The following is a 21,542-nucleotide window of genomic DNA, read 5'->3' on the forward strand; positions in this document are numbered from 1 at the left end:
TATGTATATTTATTACATATGTATATTTATTTACCTAGGTTCCTTATTGTTCTTGGTATGGGCCTAATCTCAGAATGAAGACACTTTTAGATAGCTTTGCATGTTTTGAAATGGCAAAAGGCATAGTCTTTATCCCATACAAATCCCATCTATCTATCTATCTATCTGTCTATCTATCTCCCATATATCAAATTACAATAAGGCATGCACACTCTCAGGGTTTGCCAAAATTTTGCAATATTGTAGGATTTGCTTCTCTAGCTTTATTTTGAAAAAAACAAAGGTTTTATTCTTTAAAATTTTCCCAAAATCCTTTTAGGTTGAAATGAGACTCAGCAGAGGAAATACCAGCCTAGAGTTTTTGCAAAGATGCATACAATCTACAGTATGGCTGTGTAATTGAAGATGTTAAGGAGCCTGTTTTATAGTATTTACACACGGATGTTTCTGTGTATCTTAAGCTATTTAGAAGGAAATCTTTTTTACATAAGCAAAACTGAATAAATATAATTAAATTGAACTTAACAGAGTTAATACATTTTGTCTATTCCATAGGCAATTCTTTGTTGATGTCTTTAAAATTGCAGCATACTGTTAGATTTTTTTGTTTGGACATTTAATATTTTTCTTTCAGTTAAGTGATACCAGCTGCATCCAACAGCCCTTTACTATTTTACCAGCTAAGACAAAATGGAACAATGCAAACTTTCATATTCTCTTATTTGACCTGGAAAAACTTGAAGAACTTCTGTCATCTCAACTCAATGGATTAAAATCATCGAAATCATTCCATAACCAATACACTCTAGAAAGAGCTAAAAGTACTACTGAGAAAAGGTCACTGACATTAAAAAGAAATAAAACTGCTGCCTTCATACCTCAAGCAGATGGGCAGGCAGAGACTGTTTGTTCAGACCAAGTTCATAGGGATAATAATGCAGCCAGGCCTGCGGAAGAAAGTGGTGGCATGAAAAGACGGAAGAAAATGAAGAGTTCAAGAAAGATCAGAATGCAGCCATCAGGAGACATTGATGTGAGCGTCACCCCTGATACAGCTAAACTGCTTTTGTCATGTCTCCTACCATGGGGTGTAGATAAAGAAATAGACAATCTCTGTGTGAGACACTTGGATATCCTGAGGCTTCAGTGTCCTGTTTCTTTTGGACTTGTGTCAGATGAAAGCCACCTATCGCTAATGTTGCCAGGATGGAAGTGTACTGATTGTGGTGTGCTAGGACAACATGAAGTTTTCAACTTGTTTTCAAAAAGAGTCCTTGATTTATCAAAAAAATACCTTGCTGCAACTGAAGGACAATCTGCAAAGAAGGATGGACCTGAGAATAATGATTATGGAATAATGGATTTGGAAACAGTATTTTCCTTATTTAGCAGAATAGCTTTAATCAACAGGATAATTAACACACCTTCAGCAGTTACAGATGAAATTGAAAGGTAAGAACTTCTTCATTATGAGTCTTCTCTTCCTTTATAATGGTTAAAAAATGAAAAATAGAACAAACTTTTCTTAAATGTGTACTTTTTCAATTGAGCTTATATTTTTTCTCTAGAGCTTTGCGACAGATGTTTTTTGAAGAAAAGGAGATCAGGATAAAATTATCTTTACATTTCTGTTCAGCAGATGAAAACTGATGCAAGAATTGTTTTCATTAGAACTTGAATTATCCAGCTTCACACCCAGTTTTTCCAGAGATCACTCTTTTTCTTGCAGTTCAAACTAAGTAGAATAATGAGGTCTCTTTAGGCACATTGTGAGATGTGCGTTAAGGACATCTGTGCTGTTTAAACTTCCACTCCCTATAAGCAATATACTTCCTTTGCCATGGAACCCTTGGCTTCACAGATAAATAAAACATAAGAGACAAGAATAGTCTGTCCTAGTTGTACTGTCTGGAGTACAATGCCCCCAGTAATGATGGCAGCTACTGGGAGTGAATGCCTCATCGGCCCTTGTGTTGTGAGAATCATCCCAAATAGCATTTATGTTACTCAAAACAAATTTATTGACTAAATGCTTTTTCAGCATTAAAAGGAAAATAACATGCTCAACAGTATTTGACCAAGCCAAATAGAGCATGCTAATCAGGCAATGGATATTGTCCATGGATTTTTTTGTTGTTTGGCAAACGTAGGTTGGTCTGTATTTAGTTTTTTAGGGACAATTAACTTCAGTGTTGGTGATGCTGTGGCCCCAAGGCAAGAAGGGGGAACAGAAAATATTGATCTTGCTGCAAATATCTGCATCTCCCACAAAGCTCTAGGCACTCAGCATCTCTCAAGACATGTGCACCATCCCACAGGCCAAATGCACGTCTCAGTTACTTTTGCTGTTAATCGTGTTGCCTATTGGTCCATATTCAACACAAGCTCTTTCATGAAAGCTTGTTTCAGGATTCCGGCTTGAACATGAATTCCTTTCCATGCAAAAAAGTACTTATGTTTGCATTGTGTGTTCCAGCACTCTTTTTGAAAGACTTTGTGTAATTGAAATTAATCAGGGTACCAGAATCAAACATTTTTCCCAGACATGCACATCCTGGCTTTGGAACATACATCCTGTAAAATTATAAATATTAAAGTTGCTGCAAGGAAAAAAATGTCTTTTTTTTTTTTTCCCCCCCCCCCAAAACAATGCTATATCATTTTAAGTTTTCTCTAGGATACATAAAGGCATAAACCCTATATAACACCTTTAGCAAATGTTATTTTGGTGAGTTTTCCTTCTAGAAGTACAGTAGCAGCCAAACCTCTTTGGACAGTTGCTTTAGCCAAAACTACAGTATGCTCAAGGGAAAAGAAAGCTACATATTGAATTCTAATCCACCACAGTATTTGCAGAAGTAGTTAGTAGCACAGCTCTCACAGCTTGCAAGGGTTCTGGTGTTTGTCTATGTTGATTTTTTGCAACTTGATGCAGCCTGTGAAAATAAAGGAACCTGCAGCAAAATATGTTGGATCATAAAAGTGGGGCAGAAACAGGAAGAATCTGGGAAGAAAAGATCTTCAAAGAATTTTTCTGCTGCTTTTTGACATTTGTGTGTCTAACTTAAAGCTCTCAAGCTGCAAGCTTTCAGAGTTGTTTGGTATTGTAAAGTCTTTTGAAATATTATGACTCACTGTTTATTGTAGTGAATTTGAAAGGCAAATATGTTATTTTTAAATGACACATAAATGTAGCTTTTGCCAGGTCACTATAGCAATATATTTAAAAGAAATAGTTTAAAATTGTGCAGGGGTTTGGAATGGTTTTTTTACTTTCTTTCTCTGCCATCTATATTGTTTGTTTTCAAGGGTTGGGTTGCTGAGTTAGTGACTCAGAGCAAATATATGTACACACTAGTCTCCTAAATTGTAGCCATCTACTGAAATTCCAAGTATTGTAATGATACTCTGAATTATTTAGCACTGTGGGGGGAAAAAAAAAGGAAACCTATAAAAAAGACTTTTAGTTTCCCTTGAACTTTTGTCCTATGTGTTAGAAAAAAAACCCAGGCAAGTTCTTTTGTGAAAATGATAGCTTAATTCAGTTCCTTACATATGAATTTATTTCTTTATTGAAAAATAAAACTTCACCTTTGGCTCAAAGCCTGTTAGGCTTAAATTCCTGCATTTGGATGGTATTTTTCAGTATTTGTGTATATGTGAATGTATCAGTGCCAAGTTGTAGGCAAAAGAACGCAAGCAGCTTCCTCTGAGGAGAAACTAAATTGTGGTTGATAGTAACTGATAGCAGAGTACCTACTGTAAAAAAACCCCAACCCTACCTTAATACATAAGATTTTTTGTATCTGTGTTCAGGTTTTGCAATAGTTTCATATTCTTTTAGTCCACAGAAATCAGAATCTGTACATGACAAAGGGCGAAATGTAGAAACAGTAACACTTTCATGCCCCAGTTTTTATGGAGACTTACCAAGCAGTAAGTATGTGAAGTGGCAGTATTTACTTTTAAGTGTTATGCTTTTGCATGCTTTTTGTTGCTAAAATACAGAATTTAATTTCAATAATGATAAAAAAATAGTGCTCTTTGTGCAGTCCAGTCTGCAAACATAAACTGAATTCCTATGTTTTCTTCTGTAAATATCACAAAAAACATGTAAACAAATTGTTAACTGGAATCAATAATATTTTTCCTGTCATGACAAGACATTTAGCTGAGTTTCTAAAGACACTTTCTAGCAATCTGAAAAACAAAAATGTAATAAGACAAACACTGCCCTCTCCCCCCTCCTTCATCTCCCTCATCACCATTACGTGCCCACCCAATAATATATACGGCCCTCCAAGCAAACTGTTGCCTTAGTAATGCAAGAGCCATCCTGACTGTTCAATAATGCCTTTAGACTTTTGGCTTAGGGCAGAATAAAGTGATCTGTTCCCGTTAATGTCCCACAGGCCATTGTTCGTCAGTCTTGGCTTTGCAAGCCAGCCTTGGTTTGTTTACAGTACGTAACTAACCAAAGAATGTTTAAATAAAAGCCTAAACAGAATATGGACACTTGTCAGTACACATTACCTGAAAAATACAGTGTTCTTCTTACAGAATAAGCCATGTGTAGACTGAAAACACAACTTCTTTTACATCAAATCCCTGTGCTGTGTAGGTAAACCTTAATATCCCCATCAAAACCAGTTACCTTTCCTTCTCCAAGTCTAATACGCACCGTAACTGTAGAACTTGCAATGACAGCAGAAATGTCCATTGGAAAAAAGAGATGGAACATAAGATCAAGTGACAATAGAAAATAAGTAGGGGAAAGGCATGGAGATGGTGTAGAGGTGACTAAAATGTTCATTAACATAAAAATAGATATTCTGAGCGACCTAAAAATTCTAGGGTAACATAACTCATATGCCGTCCTAGTTCATACAGTTGTTCAGATTTGCAAATTAAAATCTCCTCTGAGATTTGCAGATCTCAGAGGTTCTAGGAACAACCTGTTCTTTAGCATCAAGGACTTGCTGGACACCAGAACAGGGAATGCATAGTTAAGTAGTCCAAACCAGAAAATATTCTTAATATCTTTAGAAAATCGTGATGAAAGAATACTCTATGGGATATCAGTTCTGTTAAAAAAAAAAAAAAGAAAAACCAACAAAATAACCCCCCCAAAAAAAGCAGGAGAAAAAAAGAAAGCAAAAACAAAGCAAAACAAACAAAAGAACCCCCAAAACCAGCCAAAAAACCCCAACACTAATTTAATTTCAGATGTGAATAAATGTTAAAGCAATAGGTTGTCTGAACACTTTGTGCTGATTGCATCAGATGAGAGCATGTTCTAAGAAATAACATTTTTTCAGATCTTTTCACGTATGTTGCTGAAATGAAAATTTTAAAATGTTAAAATATTTTTCTGTTTCTGTGCTTCTCTGTCTATTTCAGTTCATAAGCTATATATGTATTTTCAGGTAAGAGTAGATGTCATTCCCCAGGCTTTGGGAGCATTTCATTGCTGAAGCTCATTTGCTGTTGGAACGAGCAATCTGTAAAGGTAGGAAATAGCCTGTGTCAGATGTAGCAATGTAACCCTTAAGTATCTTTTGCTGTAATTTAGTATTTGGAATCAGTAATGTGACCTAATAGTTATAATTTGTGGGGAAACCATTGCCTAAGTCCTGCCATTCAGGTCTGTGGAAAGCAGATTAGTATTACAGTATGAAGTATGCTACTCATGAAACTGTTTTGCTTTTAAGTACATGTTTAGATGTGACAAAGTAACTCTCCTGCTAGTCTTTCACCTCTTGATCATAGCATTTATTTAAGAAATGAGTTATCTCTTCTCTAACAACTACATGTAACTTATATCAAAAATGCCATTTTACGCTCCAGGAAAACAAAAGGCCAAAATAGGGGCAGTGTCTGTGCTAATGCATTATTATAGAAGAAAAAGAAAATGTCAAGTCCTTAATTATTACACTACTCTTTAAGATTGACTTGCAAATCATGTAATTATGGGTTCTTCAGGTCAGATGATGCCCATCCCTATTGTTAGTGCAGAATCTGAAGTCTTGAGAGATAAATAACTGTTTGAGAGTTGACAAGCAGCAGTGAAACAATCTGAGCAGTAAAATCTAGAGACCATGTTTCATTTTGGAAATATGCATTTAAATAAAGTTACGTAGTTGTTTGAGTGAGTTAATATTCAGGGATACAAAACTTAAAATGTTATACTCTGACCACAATGGATTTTATTCCAGAAAGGGGAAATACCTGTTACAAATCTAGTTTATGGTAATGCATTTGAAATTGAATGCAACTCTGTGCTACTTCAAATGCAAATACTTTCCAGAGCTGAGTTTTGCAAGGGTGGTGCAGTAATAATTCCCTGTTCTGTTAGACAAAAATGGTTTCTGCAAATATTCCCATTCAATTGATTCCAGCATTTCATCTTGAGCTTATCAGTTGTTTATTATATCCCTATTGTCTGCAGGTCTTCCATATTGTTTCTGAATTATTCTTCTCTCCCCTTTCTCTTACAGTAAGAGGTTTTTTTCTTTTTTTTGAAACCTCAATAGCTACAATTGTCACGTGGAATGCATATCATCTCTTGCTGACGTGGTCAGCCACTGAAACTCTTTAGAGAGTAGTTCGTATATTCATAAAAATTGTGCTCATAGCATAACTGGTTATGTGAGATTAAGGTATTTATATTTTGGAGTGTATTTAGCACCTGATCAGTGTATACAGCGATACTGGTCTCCTCTAGCACAGGAGGTTAGTGTGCTGGAAGGTATAGAATAAGCTGCCTCACACTTTTTCACTTAAAAAAGACTTTAAAACACTGAAATTGTCAGGTACTGCAAATATGCTCTCAATGCTTCTCAAATTTTAACATTATTCAGGTACAGCATTGTAGCTGCAATAAGCTTAGTTAACCCACTTAGTAGTGCAGATTTTGGATTGATGACCACCAAAGTGCTATAAAACTTGTAAGATTCAAAAAAACAAGATGTTGGCAATAGGTACGATATTTAGTGACCAGTGGTTTATACAAAATTACAGTTTTTGTTGACAATAACATGGTTTTGTTAAAACTTTGTTTATGCAATCACAGTTTAATGGCCAGTTTATTAATCCTGAGCAGACTGACCAAGCACTCAAGTACATTTACCAAAACCATCACTTGTTACGCTGTTTTAAAAACTTCTAGTATTGTGATCTTCAGTGAAGGATGCTGGCTCTCAGGCATGACCCAAAGGAGTTACCAATTACTGATTGATTCCTCATCTCCTTACAGCACTGTAACAGATTCTGTGCAAACAAAGAAACTGAAAAAACCTGCTGCAAATGTTTTATCAGGGATCTGCTGACTTGTTGAAGGCTGTAGGGAGGTCTTTTTCTGAATGAAATTATTAAAATGTGTGTATTTAAAAAATATTTTTAAATTTTGTTTTCCCAGATGACTTGAAAGGAAAGGTCATCTTCATCTGTTTTGCTGTTCTTTCTGATAAAATATAGCTGCTTCTTGCCATACTCCCATCCCACCCAGAAATTACTTGTGTGTTCGTCTTTTCAGATAGATATATGAAGAAAAAGAAACAGTTCCATAGAAGTATCTAGACAACTGTCCTGACAATTACTGTGCTGAATTAGAGGAAAGCACACTGGATAATTCAAGCTGATGTTTTGATCTGTATTTTTTGCTCTGTGATGTGACTGTGTTATGGAGGCACCTGGGGGCCAGTTTCTGCAAGTCTCAGACCTGTAGAGGTTATGGCCTGAGCAATAACCAGGAGTGATATCTATTGACTCCTCTCCTTAAACCCACTCATTAGAAAGAGAATAGTAATCCTTGGAAGTAACTGATGAAGTGTAGAAAAGAAAGCCAGGATAACTTAGTGTAGATGTAACAGTTCAACTTACCTCAACTTTTGTTCGCTTGTCTTTTTGAATTATTCTGTATTATTGCTGCTTCAGAGTCAAGCAATTACCTTTCACTTTTAATATCAGTATTTAGAGGTTGACATATGCTATTTATACTTTCCCAGTCAAAGAAGCCGCATAATTTCTGTCACATTTAACAATCCCAACTAAAAAACACAATGTATTTTCAACAGCAATTACAATTATAGGGAAAAAAATGAAAGCATATGTAGTAAATAAGGTAGCCAATTGATATGCAGAAGGGCAGTAAAGATAAGTGGAAATGCTCAAAGAAAATGAAAGGTGCCCATGTAGATTTGTTATGTGTTAGAAACAGGAAAAACTACTGGGGAGTGTTAAACTTGGTGATAATGATAGATATAAATTTTGGGGTTAAGATTCAGCGAGAAGATAAAACTAAATGTGAAACCTCACCAAACACTGTGAAAATGCAGATTCAAGAAAGACACAGAAATAACATGCAGAGACATCTACAGGTGCTTCTACAGTAATATTACATTGTGCCATTTGTTGCACAACGGCACAATTTTTTGCTTTAAGATGTTAGAGGAAATTATTACAAATACTGCCTGACTGGCATACACGGGAGTGATACAGGTAAAGAGCATCTGATCCAGATTAGTGACAGGTTCTTAGAAGATTTCTTTTGTGTACCTGTGTAAGAATTGTTTTGTCAAAAATTTCCCCAGGACAATGAAAACATGTCCATGTTTCCTTCTCTTTCTTAATTATTTTATTGTAGTTATATTGGAAGAGTCTGCAGCAAAGTCAGGATCTGTAATCCCCAAAGCTCAGGGTTGTATAGATGTGAGGAATTGGAAACTGCCCTTGGTTTCCCCTGTAAAATAAAGTTCTGTTATAACAAGATGAAGGTTTGTGCTGTGTTGAATAACATAGGGCCTGGGTTCACTTGCAGTGAACTTTTACATTGTGGACCTGACTATAGTATATTTGTCTATGATAAAGGATTTTGTCACAAAGGACACCCACAGCCTTTGTTCCATGTAAAGATTTGAATTTACAAGGGCAGTTAGAGATTTTGAGGACAGGTACTTGATTAGTGAGTTCAAACAATCTCTCTTCCATGCAGTTTGAGGGATCCTGCATATCAGCTTCAATTCATAAGAAACTTTTACGTGCTTTATAAGTGCCTTACATCTTTAAATGTTCTTTGTTCTCCTGGGACTTCTTTGCTAAAGAGAAGGAAAGTATTAACTCTATCATACAGCCTCCACACTGCATTTTCCTAATGCCCACATGTGGTGCTACTGCAAGTGCCATTTACAGGCTGCTCAGGACTCCAGCAGATGTTCTTTTGCATAAGACGAGACTGAGGTGATATTTCTCTTTGTGTTAAAAAAAAAATGGGGTGTTATGTTTGAGCTAGAGGATAAGAGCATCACCACTAATAAAACATACTTGAATTTTATCAGAGAGATTAGATGGCAGGAATTCTAAAAAATTCAAAACACAAGGTCATTATTCAGTCTATCAAGCAATTTTTCACACATCAGGAAAAAAAAATGAAGATACTTCATATTAGCTGTTATCACCTTATGCTTTACTAATATATATTGTTAGTAATTGTTTATCCTTGAAATCAAGGAGGCAGTAGGTGACTGATTGTAGATTTGGCATTAAAGAAAATGAATGTTTATTGGGAAGCAGTCCTGACTGACAACTTACAGCATTTTATTGCTATCTAGTTAACCTTTTGTTCTCAGTGTATGTAGAGACACATGGTTATCACTGTCTGAAAGATTTATTAATGTGTCGACTTTCTAATGACATTCACCAGGACAGTCTCAAGATTTTGTGCTAGTTGGTTAAAATTGTCAAATACTTAGATAAATAATTGAGATACTGATATCATCCAGTAATAATTTGCATTTATGACAGATTATTGAGGCAATGCAAGCAGTGCTGCTGGCAGAAGTTCAAAGGACTGTTAATCCCTTGAGAAAGACGACAATTTGCAGAGAGCCATTGGCCATAGTAGAGAATGGAAATGGTAAGTTTTGGACACTGCCAAAGACTGAGGAGAGGGATTTGCAATACATTAAAAATCATAGAGTGGTTTGGATTGGAAAGGATCTTAAAAATCATCTCATTCCAATCTCCTTCCACTTGACCAGGGTGCTTAAGGCTTTGTCCAGTCTGGCCTTGAACACTCCCAGGGATGGGCCATCCACAACTTCAGGCAACCTGTTCCAGTGCCTCACCACCTTTACAATAAAGAATTTCTTTCTTATATTTAAGCTAAATCTATCCTCTTTCACTTTAAATACATTACCCCTTGTCCTATCACTACATGACCTTGTAAAACATCCCTCTCAGAAAATTTTCTTTGCCTTGTAGGTGGAAAATTTATTGGTATATTATTTTAACAGAACTTCTTCTAGTAATTGGAATTTGCTAAAGAGAAGGAAAGTATCAACTCTATCATACAGCTTCCACTCTGCATTTTCCTAATGCCCACGTGTGGTGCTGCTGCAAGTGCCATTTACAGGCTGCTCAGGACTCAAGGAATATTTCACAATATCTTATTTCTTTGTGGAACAGGCCGAATGGCCTATTTCTAACCTTATCAGGCTATGAGTTTTCTCTTATCATTCTCAAGGAGTTAAAGGACTTTCACACTCTCTTGTCACCTCTGAATACTAAAGAAGAAAAGGTAAAGTTTCTTTGGTTGTATAATAGTTGTGGTATTTGCAAATAAAAGAAGCACTGTGTTTGAAATAGAATCAATAAATCATATTGGAAAGAAGTTTTACAAATTTATCTTTCCAGTGACATCAGACCTTACACAGCACTAAAAATTAATTGCTTAAATTTTATAACTTCATAATGTAATACAGAATATTTTATTTTTCTTTTAGAAATAACCTCCCTGCAAGGAGATATCAAATGCATTTTACAATTAGATCATTTCATTTTACAAGAAGCCTACTCTTTGCAACTTTACAATGGTGCTAATGTTTATGGTAAAAAAGATTGAACCTGAATTTATGTTATGAAGTTATACTCCTTTTTTTTTTTTTTTTTTTAGCCCATTAGCTGAGTCTTAAAATTAAGTGACCTAAATTTTAGATCCAATCTTATTAGTGAGCCTTCACTTGGGAAACTAATTTATTATCTCATTGAGTGTGTGTGTCTGTCATGAAAATTTGTTACCAATATCCTTGTTCCAGCATACTAAAAATGATCACTGATACTTGCCTCAGGCCACACTACAAAGTGGTGTCTCTATAATTTTGGAATACAAAACACTTTCAATAATTGTCATATATGGGTTTATACTTCACTTACATCGAAGGTTGTTTTGAATCATTTTGTTTATGTGGTTTGGCACAAGATGCATTGTTACTAAAACAGCCCCAGCTGTAAAGTTCATGTATAGATTTAATTTCCAATTTCCTGAATTTTCAGGGTGTATTTCAAGGTAGTGTTTTGACAGAGATTTACAGCTAGAATGAAACTAACTGGAAGTTGCAAATGCAGGTATCTCCAAACTCCAGATGTGTTTAGGTCTTTGGGTTTATTTTAAAGCCTTCTATACTAGATTAAAAACCATTTATGTTATGTATGAAGTGCTGGGATGATTCTATGATTCTAGTAGTGAATTGATGTTTAATTCTAATGAAGTCTCAAAAAAGTTATGAATGCAGGGGAGTTACTTCCACTCTGTGAAAGAGGGATTTGTCTGTTTGTATGTCTAATAACAGATGATTTTTACTGTCATTTTGTTCTTAACCTGATTATTTGATGGTTATTCAAAAAACAACTAGAAAATTGCTTTGCTAGAAGGAGAACAATATGCATAAGCATTTGTACTGGCTATGATTTTCTTTCATACTTCATGATCTGAACTACATAAATCATGCTGTAAACAAAAGTGGAATTTTTTTACATAATGAGAATTTAGTGTAGTCTGAAAGAGGCAGAAAACATAGAGAATGATTGGAAAAGGGTTTTGCATGGTGAGTATTTAATATTATATTAGATTTCTTTTTGTTCTCATTTCCATTCGTGTTTGTTGAATTATTTATCACAGTATGTAAATAGCTGGTATGGTTTTGTAGTATGTATTGCAAAACTTGATGAGTTCGTAGAGAATTGAAAAAATCTCTTTGTGATTTCTAATATGTGAAAGAGTATAACTATTTGTGGCTTGTAATGATATGCAGAATATTAAAAACCCATGCAGGAGTAGGTCCACAACCAGTGTAATTGTTAAGACAAGTAATTATGTCTGTGTTTAGTAATTTCTCGGATAGGTGTGTCATCCTGTATTTTATTAAATACTCTGTAGTTACAGGTTGTGCAGTATTTGGCATCTTGTGCAATATCAAGGTAAAGGTTAAATATTGTTTCAAGTTATAAGTCATAATTCAAGACTGGGTTTTTGTACCCTCTGATCCAAAGTAAAAGTATCTGAATTTTGGCTCCCATCATGATTGCATTGTATTTCATTTTTCTTTAATTGGAATTGATAGATTAGATCTGGAGATGTTTAATCTTACTTAACAAATTTCTGTTGAAGTCAACAGAATTTTTTCTTAAAAAGTCAAACTTTCAGGATTTGGCATTCCATTTGATTCTTTAAAGTTTATAGTATATTATATAATTGGTTTGGGGGTTTTTTTGTCAGAAAGCTCCTTACTCCTTTAAAGCTCCTGCATCCTTACTTTATGGTTAGGGGTGATCAGATGTAGGCAACAGCTTCGCTTGATGAATAATTTAGAATGCTGTATTTTTCTGTGGTTCCATACCGACAGAATTGCTTATTTGAATAAAAAGACCTCAAACAAACAGGAAAAAAAACCACAACAAAACCAAAAGAAAAAACCCAAGTCACCCAACCCATATTTTTCCAGAAACTAAGATAAAGACTTAAAAGAAACCCCAACAAACTATGTATGCAAAGCAAGCCAGAGAAAGGGTTAACTCTGTTCTGTCCTAGTACATTCTTCCATTGTTGCTAAAAGGAAATATAAATGCGAACTGCTGCAATTTCTTTGTTAATGTCAGAGATAATAATTTTGGACCTGTTCCAAACATATTGATAGCAATCTTACTATTGATTTCTGCAGCATTTTCTTCAGTTCTTTAAAGAAGCTTAGGTTTTCCCTAACTTTTCTGACATTCGTCATAATTGTGAAAAAGGATATTGGACTTTATCCCTTCTTGCCTGTTTCTGCACAGCAATAATCTCAGGTTAATAGTACCATTTAACAGGTTGTCAGTGTGGTCTTGTTTTCCACTCTCATGTGACCCAGAGGCAGTGATTCTCAGGTCTTGAAAGTTTATTTATCTACTTTTATATCCAGTTAGCATAAAACTAAGAGGAATTTTGCTGGCATTCATTTTTCATTTGTAGTGTTTGATCTTATGACATACATACCTAGTCCATACCCAGTCATGTGCAGAGCTCCTTTGATCAGAGGAAGTGGGGGGGTAATACCATTGTTGTCATAGCCCACTGATGGGACACAAAAATACTGGATATTCCCTCCTGTAGTAGATTTGAACCTGTCTCTTTCTCAGTGGTGACTCATTGCTTATCCTCAAGGCACTCAACAGTGAGCCATCTACAGAAATTCTTTCCTTTTCCATGGAAATCTCAAAATATTTGCAAGGATAAGAGCTAGGAATGAGATTGTCTCACCCCCAGGTGCATTTTGTGTGTGATCAGGACTGTGATCTCCCAATAGCTACTGCACTGAAGCAGTTTCCCATGTCCCATCCTTTGATGCCTATTTCTTCTAATGCATGGGGAGCCAAAAAATTCTTATCTGAAACAGCATTCCAGTTCTTCTGGAATTGTGTGCCTCCGTTTTTTGTAAAATGGGAAGAACTGGATTTATTTACCTTTTAAGAAAATTGTGGGGATAAATGTGTTTAAGAACTTAATACTCAGATAATAAATTGAGGAAACGGTGCATGTGATATCCCAGAAATGCGAAAAACTGGAAAAGTGAAAGGACAGCCAAGTACAGGCTTTATTCCTAAATACAGAACAATACCTTAACTGCCTCCTATATTTGTGAAAAAATTAAATGTGAAAAATTGCAACACTAAGACTGGTTTGCAATAAATTCTGGCTTGCACTAAAAAATTCCTAGTTTAAGCAACTGCTAATGATTCAAGCTTTTAAGTATATTTGAAAGCTATTAGCTATAACCTCATCTTTTGTATGTGGTTTTGGAGCCCTTTAAACTATTCAATTAAATAAATTGGTTCTTGCAGGAAAAAAGCTTCTGCTGATAAATACCAGAGTGAAATTAATGGTGGCAATTGAATTCCATGGGTTAGTGTAAAGAATTGTCAAAGACTTATCTAGAATATAACAATATGTTTTGTTAAAATGAGGAATCCGTTCAGTAATGGTAAATCAGTGAAAGGCGGGCTGTAACAGCTCCTGTTCACTAGAGAGGAATAGTGACCTGCAGCACGGGGCTTTAAACCCTTCTATTGTCAGGGTTTCAGAAATCTGTCCAGTTGCAGACAACTTTTTTATGTCAGCTCTTAGGAAATAATTCTGTGTCTGTCTTTCTATATAGCAAATGAAACTCCTTGCCTGCCTGCTAAGTCTGAAGGTTTTGTCAAGGAAGTGCAGCTCTTTAAAGAGAAGGTTTGTTTTGTCTCAGATATTTTCTTTCACGTTGTCATCTTGTTACAACCTACTGCCTTTTTGTATTAGTCCAGAGATACATTCTGGCTCTGTATTTAAACAAACAAAAACCCAAGAGACAATCCTGACTTGGAGCGTTAGCCCATTCGGATCACTGATACCAACAGAGGTCACACAAGATGAAAACTTTTGTTGCTGGTGGGGAAATAAACTTTTTGGGATGTAAATGCATTGGCACTCTTTTTTACTACAAACACATTAATATAATTTATATTGTTTGTGTTCTGGTGAAATACTAAATGCCCAGAAATTCCAGCAGAGTCTGAGGATCAGTTTCTGGTCTAACACTTTACATTCTGATAAACATGCACCTGTCCTCATATCCTTACATCACCCTTACTATGTTTCAAGTTTGGATTTGGGCTGGTGATGTATGTAATATATTCAATCTTTGACCTGCTTACCCTGCTGGGGCTGGGTTCCATATCCAGCATGAATCCAGTAATCAAACACAATCTGGAAAAAGGTGTCCAGGCGAAATATGTTGGAGTCCTAGAAATGCACGTAACCAGAAAATGAAAGCTATCAGTGCAGCTCTAGGGAAATTCCTCTTCTCTTGTGAATTGACTGTTTGTATGATCAGGGATTGTTGGCAAGGGGCGAGGGGGTAACGGGGCACGCAACAATAAACTCAGGGGAGGATTTCTAATAAACAAAAGGCTAAAGAGAAGAGGAGAATGCAACACAAAGGAACCAGGGTTAAAAAGAAAAAATAGGAATATGGAGAAGAAAAAGATTATAATAGATGCACGGCAGTGTGAACATGTCTAAAACTATGCCAGGTTTCCAGTGGAAATCATGTCCGGGAAACTGGTTGCTGGTTTTAAAAAATGGAAGAATATAATGTGATCCCATTTCTGGTATGACAGAGGTTATTGAGATTAACTGGAATGAGGAAATGAGCAAATTTTCACACTGTGCATTATTTTGGATCAAAAGAACTTGAGAAAAGAGACTATTAAATGCACAAGCAGTTATGAATCCATGTACCCTAACAGCATGGGTTTCAAAGAGCATAAGAGAAAATGTTCCTTTTTTACCACATTCAAATCACTTCAAAAATGAAAAGACAATTCAGTTGTCCATATGAAAATCAAAGCCAATAAACATCTTTCATTATGACAGATGTCCAGAAGGAAAGCAAGTGAGGTGTTTGTGTTAGGTTTTTATAATCTCTTTGCTAAACTCACAAATTTTTCTTTTTTTTTTTTTTTAATATGCTGATATTTGAAGGAACCCAAGGTGCTTTCTCCTATGTTTCAAGATTTTATTGCTTTGGAGGAACTAAATTGCTTAGGAAAAAGTGCAACAGGACACCTACTAATCATGACATCACATTTGCATGAACCCACAGTAAATTCTTTTCAAGAGCATTTCTGTTATCTGGTTAGGTCAAACTAGAGTCCTGTTCAAAAAAGTTGAAATCTCAATAAGGTCACCATTGTCATGAGATAAGCACAGGTTTGGGTCAGTATGACTGAGAATGCTGACATGAAGAAATCTTTACACTTCAGGAATTCTTTTCATTGCTGGGTCCTCCAAAATGGATAAACTAAAATGTCCTTCTGAGCCTCACAGTGCCTGTGATTAAAACTTGTAGTATTTCAAATGAAATTCATCAAAACTGTCCCTCTTCCTAGGTAGTCCCCCTAAAGTATTCCCAAGCTTTAGTGTTAGAGCAACATCTGAACCAAACACTATAATCATATCTTCTTGCAGTTTGTACTTTCCAGCTGTTTCGACTTCTGGTTCCAGATGTCTTCCTATCTGGCATCTCTCACATTTTTCCAGTGTAACCCTCTTCCAGAGTTACATGTTCCATCATCCATCTGGATTTCTTCCAGCCCATTTTATTCCTTTACATTCCCATCTTTGACTTCCTCTATTTACCAAGAAATAAGAATGTTAAATATTATCTCCAAAATGAAATTTCTTTTCTCTTTCCAGTCTGTTCTTCTTATTAGTGCAAAAATTTCACCCAGTAAAACCAAGTTTTTTGTATGGAACTGATATTTTGTGCTCTTGGGCAAGTTCATATATGTAACAATTCATTAAACTATTACACATAAGGTCATTTTAAAAAATTCTGTGTCAGGCCATTTTTGTGTGTATGCATTAGGAATAAGCAGTGTAAGAATTGTATAATAAACATTTCATCACTATTAATGAGAATTAGATTAATCCGTAATCTCATTTTAGACTGAGAAACAGCAAACCAATTAATCTAGCATTTATTTGATGAATGGACTTTGAGGGTAACCTGGTGACAGCAGTAGCTTTCCTCTGTACGGAATATGCATTAAAAATGAGTGTATTGTATCCTAGTTTCACATTACAAATATTTCCAGTAAAAGAAGACAAATCAATGTTATATTTTAGCATCCAACTTGCAGTTTACCTATACCACTGTATCATGCCCTATATATCTAATTAAAACTGTAGTTTGATCCAGTAGTCTTTAATATTAGTGGTCAAGTACTAAAGGAAGTAAGCTTAAAGACTCATTCTAGAACTACAGCTTATTTCATTCCATGCATCCTATATTTTACCAGAGGACTCCTTAATGTAGCAGAAATCAGATTTGGTGTGTATTTTTACAGAAAATCAAATTCTACAGGCGCCATCTCAGACTCCTACAAAACATTAGGAAAGATAGGATTCACTGGTCAAGAAGGCATAAAGATCACATAGATCCTAAATTCAAATGCACAATAAACTTTTGTTAATTTTGGTTGCTCTGTGGTTTTTTCAGTGTTTACTGAATGCAAAGAATCTCTAATGCTCTAGTTAGATCTTTAAAGGTAAACACTTTGGGGAGGGAGGAGCTGTTAACACAGAGATGTAATGTTCTCACTGGTTCATTTTTAGTCTCTTCTGTTTATTTGGAAGCTCACTTAGTGAGGCAAAGTGCAACACTAATCTTACAAAGATTTCAAGGCTGGTTCTGACTTAGAGCTTCCACATATTAAGTGAAGGGACTGCAAATACTCTTACTTACTTAGTCTGCTCTGTCTTCTACTGGTTTTTGTTTTGTTTGGGGTTTTTTTTGTTGTTGTTTGGTTGGTTGGTTGGTTTTTTGTTTGTTTTTGTTTGTTTGCTGGGTTTTGGGTTGGTTCAGTTTGGCAGTTTCCCTGCAAAGCCATTCCTTGTCACGTCTTGCTTGTTTCCTCAGTCTAAATGTCTCCTTGCTTAAATCATTGTTCTTAGTTGAACACAATGTTCAGACTTGCTAATAGTATATCATTTGTAATCCTTATAGTTTAGTTGGAGCCCTGATTTTCTTGTGACTAATTGAATACACAGAGTGATGGGTCAAATAAACCCATAGAACTGGAAGACATGTAAACACACCACAGAAAATAAGTGTATAAGTTGCAATGTAATGTTTTCATTTCTTGTGTGTAATACTTTTTTTTAATCAATTTGTGTCAGTATAACATCAGCTTTAATTTTAGTCACAAAGGTAAAAAGAACAAAACCTGATGGTTTTTGCCTTGGTTAGGTTACATTTTGAAGTTTGTCCTTCTGCTATTTTAACTTGGTAATAATCAATCTCTAACTGCTCAGATGTCCTCTGTATTATCTACTTTGTTAAGGAACACACAGGCCTTAGTGACGCTTCCCTATTTCTGTGTTTGTCCTTTTTCACTCACCCAGCTTCTGTAAAAGCTTGTGAATAAAATAGCAGAAATAGAGTACTTAAATTCTAACACTTCCCTAGAATTTTTTGTCCTGATAGTTCTTGCAAAGCTGGAGATTTTCTATGTGGGTCTGTTATGAGAAGTGGGCTGAGGGGGGGGGGGGGGAAGTACTTCTGTGTATAGTCCGTAATTAGCACTGAAACTGAGCTCAGTGCTACCAGCCATAGATAACAACACAGTATCAGAATACCTTGTTCATGTTTATAAGATGCCATCTAGAATTTTTCTGTGCTGTATTGGTGTTTTGGAATCTCTCACCTCCTGATACTATTTTTATTAATTTCTTTGCTGTTTGATGTTCATGTGCAATACTATGGGTACACAAAGGTAAGGAAAGACTTAAAGTGGTTCTACCTTAAAAAGACTGTAGAGCTGGATGCCTTTCTGCGAAAGGAGTGGTTCAAAAGAGCATGGATAAAAAGGGATGATCCCCAGGCAGGAGTTTTCTTCTCCATGTTATGTGATTATATTGCTGCCATGCTTGAAAAAGGCTTGCAAGTTTGGCAATATTTTCTTTGGGCTCTGTTCTGGATTTTCCTTATCATGGGGAATAAAATCTTGCTGAGAAACTTTGATTGCAGTTGCCTATGGCTTGTATTGGGCTATTAGAAAGGCAGAATAATCTGCAGTGTACAATTAACAATTGTTGTCATGCTTTGTTTAGTTTTCTGTCTTGTGAGTGGAACAACATTTACTGAAGGGTTTTTTTTTTTAATGATATATGAAGCAAGGTACCTTCTAATTTTGCATCTTGTGGTTTTTTTTAACTTCTAAGAGATACAGAATTGGTTCCTGAACCTGGTCTGTAACTATATATATTTGAAATGTTTCTGTCCTTGAATTCCAGAATAATGGGCTCTCCTACCTTATTTGGAAGGAAATTATAGAATTAAGATCACTCATATTGATCTAACAGTATCACTATAATTATCTGGCAGTAAGACAAGTGTTTTAATAGATTTGTTTGTTTAAAAAAAAACCTTGCAGAAAGTGAGAAAACACTTCAAGCTGCTGCTAATAGTTTGCAGTAAGATGGAAATTTTTCATTGCATGTTTTGTGAAAAACATGGTGAAAGGTAAAACTACTTTATTTATACAAGTCACAGTTAGTATGGAAGTAGAGAGTCCCAGCTAACACACAGCAGATGAACACAACTGAACAGTGCTTGTCTCTGATAATGAGATCAAGGCATCTGTCTCAGCAAACAAAAAATGGAAATAGCTCAAAAGAAGCCTTTCTTGCCTACTGAGCTTATCAAGAAAATATTGAATCAGTTGGAGGTACATATATATCCATCACCACTAGAATGTATCTCAACAGAACTGTTAAATTTCAGGGTGGAGAATGTGTCCATCTCTGGCTGCGCTTCTGCACCTGTACACATCTTCAGAAGGCTTAATGCATCCATTTGTATTTCATGTCTCATGTGTTACAGAATCTATTTCTCTTTGTTATATAAAGGTAAGCTCAGTGTTGTTTCAAAGCAGATGGGCATCATTAATAGAAATAGTATTTCATATTTGCATGGTGCACAGAACTCATCAGCATTGTGAACTCATCATTGCATGGTGCACAGAACTCATCAGATTCTGAAACTTGAGTTGTTCAGTATTCTCTCATGCCTGGTTAATACTTAATGTTTCACTATATGCTTTATTTTAAGGACCAAATTTATGTCCACTAAGTATCCTATCTTGCTTCAGCATCGTGTTTTAGTTTTTCAGTTGCACTGCTAATAAAGATGACTATTCCAACGTTAAAGAACACAGAAATCTTTGTGGTATATCTGAGGAAATTTTTTGTCAAATTCCAAGTGTTTCAGCCAAAGCATTTTTTCTCCCTACTCTTGGAAAAATCCAACTTATATCACACCTAAGATATGTATCACTAGTTCCCTAAAGACCAGGTGCCTGTATTGTTCTCATATGATGGATGTTAGTCACATCACCTGCTGCACTACTAGGAGATGCTCAGATAGCCTAGTGAAGAGGGTGAAGTAGGAACCTGAATCCTGAAAGTATTTCCTGTAGAATAATTTGTAGCTTGTCTGTGTGTTCTTTTCCTCTCTACCACCCTTTTATCTGCATAGGTTTTGGATTTCCTTTTCCTTTTTTCTCAGAAATGTAAAAAGAAAGAAGCAAAATCTGGCTGACATAATTAAAGCATATGCAAGCTCAATTTTATGTACTGATATATTCTACTGCTAAATTTTTCCTCTTTCTTTTGGACATGAAGTGGTGTCAGGGTTTTGCATCTCACCAAACTGTCAAGTTTAATGGTGGTAATGAACATAAATCTTTGTCTTGACTGAAAAGGCAATTTTTTTTTTCAAAGAAGTTAAGCAGACACTAGTTCTAGCTTGTGTTTTCAGTTAAAAGTAGCATTTTGGTATGTTAGGCAGGTCATTCTAATAGGTGTGTCTCATAACTTTAGCAGATCAAGGCCATTCTCAATGCACAGGAAAAAAATTACTATTTTATTAGTATGTCCCCTTGAAAGGTTCAATAGGAGCCCCTTTCAGTAGTGACCATTGTTATCCATGTCAAGGTGTGATGTATACTATATGAATTACACTTCTGTCAGCAGACTGTATTGGGGAAGAGTGGAGAAAAGAAAAAGTCCATGACTTTAAACCTGTGCTTTTATGTAATGAAATTTAATGGTTTAGTTGCGTGGTTAGGAATGTTTTAAGATAGGACTTGTGTGTGGTTGAGGACTTATGCTGGTGACCAGCACACTGGAAATAAAGTAAAAGCACCAGCAGAAGATCTGAGCTAACAGGCACAGCAAGCACATCTGCCTCCCGTGTTCTGGGAAAAGCAAAGCAAGGCACAAAAAAAGAATAGACTGGCAGATAGGGCAGAGAGAAACGTTGTTTCCAGTCTCCCTGTGATAATTGCATGTAGCAGATACATTTGCAAAACAGTTTCTTTGAAGTTCCATGTCTTATAAGGGAGTAATTTTCCTCAGCCTGGAGTAAGCTGGTTTTTGAACGGTCTTGGATGCTCAGCAGAAAATGTGTGCTGGTTTTTACTTATGTTCTAATACAAATTATAGCTATTATAAGATAATGTACTTTTTCACTCTTTGCCTGTGCTTCCTAAAATGTGCTTGTCACCATTTGTGTTCTACTATCTAAAGAGGCTTTAAGGAATAGAGCTACTCTGAAATAGTAATTCCTCCTTTCCTTGCTGCCCCCTGCCCTGAGTCATACCAAAATTGATACTGCAGTAGAAGCCTTAGC

The 21,542-nt window shown here is 35.7% G+C and overlaps 1 protein-coding gene across 7 annotated transcripts in view; it reads left to right on the forward strand.

The window, feature by feature from the left end:
• WDR72 (WD repeat domain 72) overlaps positions 1 to 21,542 on the forward strand; it is a 104,066-nt gene that overhangs the window by 51,819 nt on the left and 30,705 nt on the right. For 4 of the 7 annotated variants that reach the window (XM_042039409.1, XM_042039407.1, XM_042039406.1 and 1 more), the window contains 4 exons: positions 635 to 1,452; positions 3,845 to 3,936; positions 5,427 to 5,509; positions 9,802 to 9,913. In XM_042039409.1, coding sequence (XP_041895343.1) covers positions 635 to 1,452; positions 3,845 to 3,936; positions 5,427 to 5,509; positions 9,802 to 9,913 — 1,105 coding nt within the window. Of the gene's footprint in view, positions 1 to 634; positions 1,453 to 3,844; positions 3,937 to 5,426; positions 5,510 to 9,801; positions 9,914 to 21,542 lie in introns of those variants that run through there. The other 3 variants (XM_042039411.1, XM_042039410.1, XM_042039413.1) reach the window with 2 other exon arrangements.

This window comes from Corvus kubaryi, unplaced genomic scaffold (assembly GCF_017639235.1).
Source record: "Corvus kubaryi isolate FWS band 111438036 unplaced genomic scaffold, C.kubaryi_AGA036_p1.0 37394, whole genome shotgun sequence".
Taxonomy (NCBI): Eukaryota; Metazoa; Chordata; class Aves; order Passeriformes; family Corvidae; genus Corvus; species Corvus kubaryi.